Source organism: Triticum aestivum, chromosome 1A, assembly GCF_018294505.1.
Source record: "Triticum aestivum cultivar Chinese Spring chromosome 1A, IWGSC CS RefSeq v2.1, whole genome shotgun sequence".
Classification (NCBI taxonomy): domain Eukaryota; kingdom Viridiplantae; phylum Streptophyta; class Magnoliopsida; order Poales; family Poaceae; genus Triticum; species Triticum aestivum.
This window is the reverse complement of record NC_057794.1, coordinates 87,105,541-87,114,967: the sequence shown is the minus strand read 5'-3', so window position 1 is coordinate 87,114,967 and position 9,427 is coordinate 87,105,541. Positions and strand designations below refer to the sequence as shown.

At 40.6% G+C, this 9,427-nt stretch overlaps 1 protein-coding gene across 2 annotated transcripts; it reads right to left on the bottom strand.

Moving 5' to 3' along the window:
• Positions 1–432: 432 nt before the first annotated feature.
• On the bottom strand, positions 433–5,137 carry LOC123099891 (uncharacterized). Of its 2 annotated transcripts, XR_006448326.1 has the most exons (5): positions 5,012–5,137; positions 4,881–4,916; positions 4,719–4,787; positions 3,731–3,788; positions 433–1,232 (listed from the first exon to the last, which is right to left on the bottom strand). XR_006448326.1 is itself a non-coding variant. In XM_044521945.1 (3 exons), exons 1-3 carry the CDS (start codon positions 1,912–1,914, stop codon positions 541–543), a joined length of 1,203 nt encoding a protein of 400 aa, XP_044377880.1. In that variant the 5' UTR covers positions 1,915–1,917; the 3' UTR covers positions 433–540. The 2 variants fall into 2 exon arrangements, 1 of the variants encoding a protein (XP_044377880.1); XM_044521945.1 differs by lacking the exons at positions 3,731–3,788; positions 4,719–4,787; positions 4,881–4,916; positions 5,012–5,137 and adding exons at positions 1,318–1,747; positions 1,834–1,917.
• Positions 5,138–9,427: the final 4,290 nt, after the last annotated feature.

Below are 9,427 nucleotides of genomic sequence, written 5' to 3'. Positions count from 1 at the left end.
CACAAAAAAACTAATTACTCCAACGACTTACGAGTGTAAACTGTGATGCAAAGAAAAGAAATCATCAAGCGTACTCCATACCCTTAAGAGTATAAACTGGGGCACGTAAAATTTTACTCCGATATCCTACGAGTCTAAACTATGGCGTAAAAAAAAGACTCCAAATTCTCATAAGCTTAAACTGTTGTACGAAAGGGCAGTGTATATAAAAATATAAATAAATTTGTAAAAGATAAAAAATGAACAATGAAATAAAGTAATAAAGCTTCAAGCAAAAAAATGTAAATAAATAAAGGGGTTACCCAAGCTAGTTCATGCAATTAGCACAGAGTATCCATTCCACACAGAAAGCAGGGCTATATGAATAACATTGCATAGTCCATCAGTACACATGAATAGATCCCATGCAAACATACACGAATGGTGCTACTGGCATGCGAGAAGGCCCAAGAAAATGGGTTTGCCGATTGGCCGCCTTATGCAAGTCTGAGTAAAAAATGTAAATAGACAACATGTCTGATTTATTAAGAACAAAGAAACTCAATTGGACATGGAGCGCCACTCCTTCAGACTTCTAATAATAGACTTGACTTCGTCCTCCAGCGTCGATGTCTTCCCTTTAAGAGCCTCCAATTCCTCGGAAGCTTTCACATTAGCTTCGAGCAAATCTTCATGCAACTTCTTGGCTTCAGCTTGCTTGGCGGAACGGTCTGACTCCAGTTGCTTGACCCTTTCTTCAGCTGTACACAACTCAACGGTAGCTTCTTGTAGTTGAGCGAAGAGGGCCTCCACACGTTCCTTCTTCTCAGCTTGTTTCTCCAGCATGGATGACATCTCTTCCACTGAAGTTTTCAGAGACGCTTCAATGGATTCAGCCCTCCTCTCTGCTGCAGTAACAAATTCAGACTTTTGCTTTGACTGACCCTCAATGGTTCTGCGGGCTTCTTGCACTGTATCTGAGATCGAGACAAATTTTTCCCAAGCCGCGCGGACAGGGGCAATTTGAGGAACAATATCACCAACCGGGAGCATCGACCGAACTGCCTGGAAAATCTCATGGCGCTGAGAATCTGTTAATGTAGGGGCATCTAAAGCTTCAAAAGCATTCTGCAGCAACAAATCGATAGCATCCAGAACTGGCTTGGTAATAGCGGAAATATCCATGGATGGCGCTGAAATCTGTGTCATTATTCCCTCGCCACTGACGAGATTAGAAGCTCCTTCCGTATCACCTGGTGATAAGAAGGAGGGGCAAGATAAATGATATTGCAATGAAGTTAATAAATAGAAAAAGATACAAAGGACGAATAAAGCTACCGTGCGTAGAGATAGGCGAAATGTTTGAAATATCAGCCTGCGAGGCCACGCCTGAGTATAGATATGTAGGGGGAGTTGGAAGATTAAGAGAGGGTTCTGATATATCAAAATCCTCAAACGATAGATCAGAACCTATGACATTATCATCAGTCCCTGTATCATCAAGTTCATGCATAAAATCAACCAACTCGTCAAGATTACATGGGCTTTCTCCAAGAGAAATTTCAATCTTCCTTTTTACAGCAGGTCTTTCCTCCCCACCGGAAGAGATTGTTGCATTTGGACTAGGTTCCTCTGAGTTCCTATCAACCAAAATGTCAGTACCCTCCTTCCTTGCATTTAAACGTGTGCCTGATACTGTCACGCTTATAAGTGGCCGGGGATTGGAAGAGGAACTTGCAGCAACATCATTTGGATTATTTTTCCGCTTCTAAAAAAATAGCAAAAATAATATCAGTTAGTAAATAGTGGTGTTGGCGCATAATAGTAAAAAAAAGGTATACGTATATATATTACCTGTTGCAACCAAGGTGGCGGGGCATTGTTATCCAAGTGGTAACCTCTTAAGATGTCCCTCCAATGATTCACTGCCGGCATTTCTCTCGCCTCAATAGCTGCAAGATATTCCTCTTGCCGTTCAGCAGACACCCTCTTTACTACGACAAGATCCCCTTCCAAAATCTTGCGAGAAAAAATATGTTTCTTCCCATTATTCACATATTTGGCAAGCCTTTCTTCATAGGAATCTCGCCCGTGCATGTTACCTTGACGAAGCTGGCCTAGAACGCTGGTGAAAGGTTGGATGAAAATGGTCCACCAGTTTGTCCATGCCACTGAGGAATTGCCCACAAAATCTTTGTTGGGAATATAGTGAGGCTGTTTCGGATTCGAGCGCAATAAATGCCACCAGTGTGCATAAGCAACACTAATGTCATCTATTATATATAAACTGCGCAATGGAGTTATGGTACTTGCTGATCCAATTTGAATTGTCGAGCCACCCGGTCGGGATGATACGGCTCAACAATGCACAAGTCGTCATCATAATCGGACCTTCTCCACGGTAGCATCCCTTGACAGATGGAAATGGTGAATGCTTTTTGCAGCCAACGAGTGCTAGCCAAGTCAGAGAAATTTGAGGGGTACCACACAATACTCTTGTGTTTCTCGAAGAAATCGTGCGCCTTTTCAGGGCTAAAATCGTGTGGAATCCTAAACATAGTCCCCACCATAGATAATTTCCCTGGACAAAGCTTAGGAGTTGGAAATTTGCTCACTTTTTCTCGTTTACCAAATACATTCTTCAGATAAACCCCCATCCAGCCGATAATGAAATGGACGGGCCATCCCCTAATCCGGTAGCAGGGTCCTACAGGATGGGTGCTGATGCGACGAAGCGAAAAAATAGATAGAACAAAGTGCTGGTGGAGCTAATGAAATTCGACGCCCTAGAGCGATCCAGGACGCCATCACAAGGACGCCAGCGCGAATGTAGGCTCCCGCGCCAATGACAACAAAGTAGCACAACCAAACAGCAATGTACGCCGCGACATACAAGCGGACCTCACGAAGAGACGCGAAAGGAACGGAATGGTCTCGCCGGTTGTGAAAATAGTCACACCAGACCTGGAAAGTCACGTGGCCGCCATTGTTCTTGGCAAGCTGATCATGTGCGGATAATAGGTCCGATAAGAAGTCAGGGAATTGGCAAAGGGAGGGGTCTAGTGCATGTTCTGGTGGGATAAATTCTTCATAAAAGTCTCCATCTAGAGGAAGACCAGCCATTTGATACATATCAAGGAGTGTAATAGTACGTTCACCACATGAGAATAGGAACTTGTTGGTTTTTGGATTCCATTTTTCTAACAGAGATCTTAGCAAGGCAGGTGAAATAGAATAATCACCCAAAGAGCAGTAAATAGCTCCACAAAGGTAATCTGAACCTTCACCAAGCCCTTTTAGGAAAAAGAATGATTTCGTAAAATGTTTGCCCCCCATTCATTATAGCCTGAAGGACGTGGCATATACTCAATATCATGACGTTCCCAAGTCAGACCTTTGGATACCATCCTAGTACCCAGACATAAAGCTGTATCAGTTCGCGGTGAAGCCGCCAATGGGTAATATGAATAAGCTAGTTTGGACTGTCTCGCTCGCCAACCGCGAGGACCGTTGTCGAGTTCACCCTTTGGTATACTTATAGCTTTAACTATGGGGCAGTCTTGGTCATCGGAGCTAGGTTCATATAGTTTCTGTTGCTTGGCTAGCTCGACAAGGGATAGTCAATGTGAGGGAACCGTGCGCGATTTCTGCGCCATCTCTATACAAAAGAATATACGTGTGTCGGTACAGGTACAAGTTGTGTTCAAAACAACAAAATAAATGAACCATGGTAAACGAATGGAAATTTTACCACGGAGGCGATAGCCCGAGCGAAGCCAGCCCTTGATGAAGAAGAAAGGATTTGCACTCTACAAAAAAAGGATGATGATTGTTAGTGCTAAAAAAATTATGCAAAGGTCAAATATCAGCAAAATGAATTATCCTCCAAAAAAAGAGAGATACATGCATAAAGCCCAATCTAGGATTTCTGGAATGTCAACTTTGAAAGGGTTGATAGATGCAAAACTTTGAAAAAAAAAGTTTATATATGCAAAACTTTGAAAGAGTTGATAATTCTTGCATCAAATAAAGGGGGGCTTCATTGATCTCGCAGTTTGTACGTCGGACCAAGTCCATATAAACTTGCCGGCACGTCAATTACGAGAAAGATATATGTGTGTAGCTTAAAAATGAGCTCTACAGTTTGTACGTCGGACCAAGTTCATATAAACTTGCCGGCACGCCAACTGTGAAGAAGATATAAGTTTGCATCTTTAAACGACCATCTTTTAAATAAATAAATAAATAAAACATTGATCTCACAATTTGTACGTCGGGCCAAGTTCATATAAACTTGCCGGCACGCCAACTGTGAAAAAGATATATGTGTGATCTTTAAACGAGCATCTTATATAAACTTGGAAAGAGTTGATAATTGCCGCATGAATAAAGGGGAGTTTCGTTGATTCTATGACATATCTCACAATTTGTACGTCGGGCCAAGTTCATATCAACTTGCCGGCACGCCAATTGTGAGAAAGGTATACATTTGATCTTTAAAACGAGAATTTTAAGTATAAAAAAATATTGATCTCTACAATTGCACGTCGGACCAAGTTCGTATATAACTTGCCGGCACGTCATTGCGAGACCAAATTTCCGCATATATACGGGACAAGATGCACAGGCGTTCATGGCCTAAAGGAGATTACGTGCATGGGTTCATCTATAAATTATTCATCCAATCTCTGATGCTGGTATGTGTATAAAAAGAAAAAAAAAGATAGTAGGTATAGTACCTAAAGAGAGAGCAGGTATACGTCCGAAACTAAAATATAGTTGTTTTGCCAGATTGTACCTAAACATTCCTGCAATATTGAAGGAACAAAAAATAAGGGGCAATCAGAAGACGTAAATCATGCACGTAGATGTCTATCTGAATGAACTAAGTACAAACTTACCAACGTAAGATCTGTGCTTCAGCGGCAGATGCTAATCTTTTTCATACAAAGAAAGGAAGGGAGTCAGAGATGAGAATCATCCGAAAGAATGATGAGAAAAAGACAGTTAATGAGTGCACATCATTACGTACCCAGTAGTCCAAAGAATAGCAGGTCAATCATAAGAAAGATCTGGACTTTGGGTTATGCGTGAGGTAAATAGAGTCCCCTTGCCAGACGATAGGAAGAAGATATATATAAGGAAAGGTATGTGCTCCGGCCGGACGCAACTACAACTACATGACGGAAGGCCAGCGTCTTGTAACAAATTTTGAAGATTGAGTCCTTATCCAACGAAGGGACTAACAAACTTTCAAAAGGCAGGGCTAGATAAATATCTAGCTGGATATTTTAACAAAATAAGTGTGTCGCCCACACTAAGAAAAACGTTCGCGATATATATATGAAACGGAATATGTCCACATATATTTTCGTCTACATATATTTTCAAGTTCTGAAAGTGAATCAGAGAATTATTCCCTTCCAAAACTTGAGGGGCATCTGTTGACACGGAATTTCGCCAAAGTAAAGTATGGTGCAATAGCTATTATAAAAATATAAATTAATCCGAGTGGCAAAAATGATGAATCACCCAATGGGAAGAGCAAATGACTTTGTTTAACTTTGACTGCTTACTAGAAAATAGCAGGCGCGGAAATAAAGGAATGAGCCAAATATCAATATATAATTGTTGAGCACTTACATTGGCTTAGAATATGAAAATATCGGGTATTCACAAACTTGGTAAAATGAATAAAATCTCCATAAAAGGTTTTATTCTCGATGAAATAATAACCATGAGACGCAAGATTATAGACGGCGCTAATATCTTCACATATTAGACCGCGTGAAATGTCAACATAAAATCATCGCGGGCGACGCTTATTTCCCAAATATTAAACCATGCAATATACATGGGCATTATTTCATCGCCGCTAATAAAATATCACGGCGACATAGGAAAAGAGACGCACGTCATTCCTAATGAAATATGGGTATGAGGGATATAACGCCACATAAAAAATACATTTTCCATGTATTTATATACGGCATGTCACACTAAGAAAATAATCCTCAATGTCACATTAATAGTTGATTAAGCCTAGCCCATTAAAATATGCTCGATGACGCCAAGGCCCATAGGTTAATTAGTAAAAGAAGGGGTTTAGCCCACATGAGCTAACCACGTACGTAACTTGCCAGCCAAACCACACAGTTGGAGAAATTAGTGATTAAACAAATAAACAAAGAAGGAGGCAGCCCCACGCTCACATGATCTCACCCACGAACTAGAGAACGTGGGCGCGTGCCTCCGTTGATTTCCTCCGTTGCTCCCTCCTATAAATACCTCCAAAGGGCCTGCTCTTGGCGCTCTCTTTTCCCTGATCGCCCCGCTGCGCTGCCGCACACTGTTGCTCTTTTTTCCCTAATCGCTCCGCTGCGCTGCCGCACACTGCTGCTCTTTTTTCCCTGATCGCTCCGCTGCGCTGCCGCACACTGCTGCTCTTTTTTTCTTGATCGCTCCGCTGCGCTGCCCCACACTGCTACTCTCTTTTTCCCCGGCCGGCCGCTGCTGCTCTGCTGCTACTTTCCCTGCTCATATTTTTGATCTCTGGCCTCACGCTGCTGCTGCAAGGTCGTCGTCCGATCAAAAGCCTGAGAAAGGTAGACAAGGTGGGCATCATGATTCTCCTCTAATCTTCTTGCTCCTCCCTATATCTCTCATCATGTTCATCTTTCTCCTTGGTTGATCATTGTGATACAAACCAAGGAGCATGCCCATGTGTCCTCATCTTGACATCTTGCCTTGGCTGATCATCGCGATACGAGCCAAAGTGCAATTATGTTCAGGAAAGGAAAATTTGTCCTTGGTTGATCATCGCGATACGAACCAAGGAACATATCTCACGTATTTTCATCTCGACATTTTTGCCTTGCCTGATCATCATGATACAAGCCAAAGTGCGAATATGTTTAGGAGAGGAAAATTTGCCCTTGGTTGGTCATTGTGACACAAGCCAAGGAGTATTCTCCATATATCTTCACCTTGATATTTTGCCTTGGCTGATCATCGTGATACGAGCCAAAGAGCACTTATATTTAAGAGAAGAAAATTTGTCCTTGGTTGATCATTGTGATACAAACCAAGGAGCATTCTCCATATAGCCCCATCTTGACATTTCGCCTTGGTTGATCATCATGATACAGGCCAAAGTACGAATATGTTTAACAACAACAAAAATACTCCTTGGCGGATCATTGTGATACAAATCAAGGAGCATACAACATATAATTTCTTCTTGTAATTTTTTTGCCTTGGTTGATCATCGTGATACAAGCCAAAGTGCGATTATGTCAAAGAGGATAAATTTCACTTCGTGGTCGATCATGGCAAACCAAAACTAAGGAGGATATATTTTCCCTTCCATCGTAGATGAGAGTGACGCAAAGGTAAAGCTTGGGGAAAAACAAATATGAAACATACCCAAACCCTGGATGATCACCTACATAAAATCATAGAATAAATATGTGCCTACAAAATGCACTCTTCATTTGTTTGAGTTGCACAAAATAAGACAATGTAAATTGTGCATGTACCTCTATACCTAGTGCATAAAAATGTATAAATCGGGTGCTTGCTAAATTATATTTGAGGCCTCTTGTTGGTTACACTGCGGACATACATGCTATGCCACCTCAGTAGTAATACAAACAGGAAGGTACAAATGGCATATACATCTGTCATATAGATGATGAAATGAGCATACTCTAATGCATATAGAATATGCTAAGTGAAATCTAACGGGTAAACATGAGATAATAAAAGTGTTAGTTGTCTCATTTTGCACTAAAATATAGCATGCCCATAAAAAGAAATGAATGCGTGTAGGTTAAGTTAAAAGTATAATCCTACATATCTAAAATATGAAATCTAGAGCGTACAGACTCTATGCAACACGTATATACTGCCCACTGATGGTTAGAGTATATACATGTAAGCCATAAAAAATAAAGGATATTGCATCTAGCTCGCTTTAGTAGATGCTATCATCAAACATATCAAATCAAACAAGATAACATATTGGATGGTTCTGATATTGGAACCCCCCTTTTTTCTTAAATTTCCATGCATGCGCATAGGCTAACATGGAGTAAATCATCATCTCATGCATGGTCATATATGCATCAATAAAAGATGTAGCATGCATGTATTAAGTGGATACTCTGCTAGTCGACTTATCACTCGTTAAAATGAAATGACCTGCAAGTTGATTAAGATAGCCGCATGGTCATACTAGCATATGTTGGTTAAGTCGACTACACAAATTAGGTGTCCGATGCAAAAAAACACACATTGCACTCGTACTCTACGTACTACTCATAATAATACAAGGGTAAAAATATAAATGAACAAGACACATGATAACTTGAAGAAGATCGAGGATGCTCCCCCGAGCACACCGGCGTCAACGACAGCGAGGAGGAGCGACTTTTCTTTATCATTTTGTAGTAGTCATGTGTTGCAATTCTATGTAATAGGATAGTTGGAATTCTTAATCATGGGTTTTCTCTTCGGAGATGTAATTAACAGAATTTTTATGTAAATGTAAGAATTCTGGAAATAAAGTACCTGCAATGTTTGATTCTATTTTTATTTTATGCATTTAAAATTCGCTTTGTATCAATGACGTGGACGCGTGTTCTCACGCCCGCCATTTTCCCGTCATCAACCCACCATATACATTTCTCAAAACAGCCACCATACCTACCTATTATGGCATTTTCATAGCCATACCGAGATATATTGCCATGCAACTTTCCACCGTTCCGTTTATTATGACACACTCCATCATTGTCATATTTCTTAGCATGATCATGTAGTTGACATCGTATTTGTGGCAAAGCCACCATTCATAATTCTTTCATACATGTCACTCATGAGTCATTGCATATCCCGGTACACCACCGGAGGCATTCATATAGGGTCATATTTTGTTCTAAGTATTGAGTTGTAATTGTTGAGTTGTAAGAAAAATAAAAGTGTGATGATCATAATTATTAGAGCATTGTCCCAGTGAGGAAAGGATGATGGAGACTATGATTCCCCCACAAGTCGGGATGAGACTCCGGACGAAAAAAAAGAAAGAAAAGAGGCCATAAAAAGAGAAAAGGCCCAAATAAAAAAATAAAAAAATGAGAGAAAAAGAGAGAAGGGACAATGTTACTATCCGTTTACCACACTTGTGCTTCAAAGTAGCACCATGATCTTCATAGTAGAGACTCTCTCATGTTATCACTTTCATATACTAGTGGGAATATTTCATTATAGAACTTGGCTTGTATATTCCAATGATGGGCTTCCTCAAAATGCCCTAGGTCTTCATGAGCAAGCAAGTTGGATGCACACCCACTTAGTTTCTTTTTGAGCTTTCATATACTTATAGCTCTAGTGCATACTTTGCATGGCAATCCCTACTCACTCACATTGATATCTATTGATGGGCATC

What these genes read in the sequence shown, in the direction of transcription:
- LOC123099891 (XM_044521945.1), bottom strand. Translation starts at nt 1,914, where the DNA reads ATGCCGGCAGTGAATCATTGGAGGGACATCTTAAGAGGTTACCACTTG. An exon ending in CGCCACCTTGGTTGCAACAG is followed by an intron (nt 1,748 to 1,833) that starts GTAATATATATA and finishes CTATTTTTTTAG; the next exon opens with AAGCGGAAAAATAATCCAAA. An exon ending in TTCGCCTATCTCTACGCACG is followed by an intron (nt 1,233 to 1,317) that starts GTAGCTTTATTC and finishes TCTTATCACCAG; the next exon opens with GTGATACGGAAGGAGCTTCT.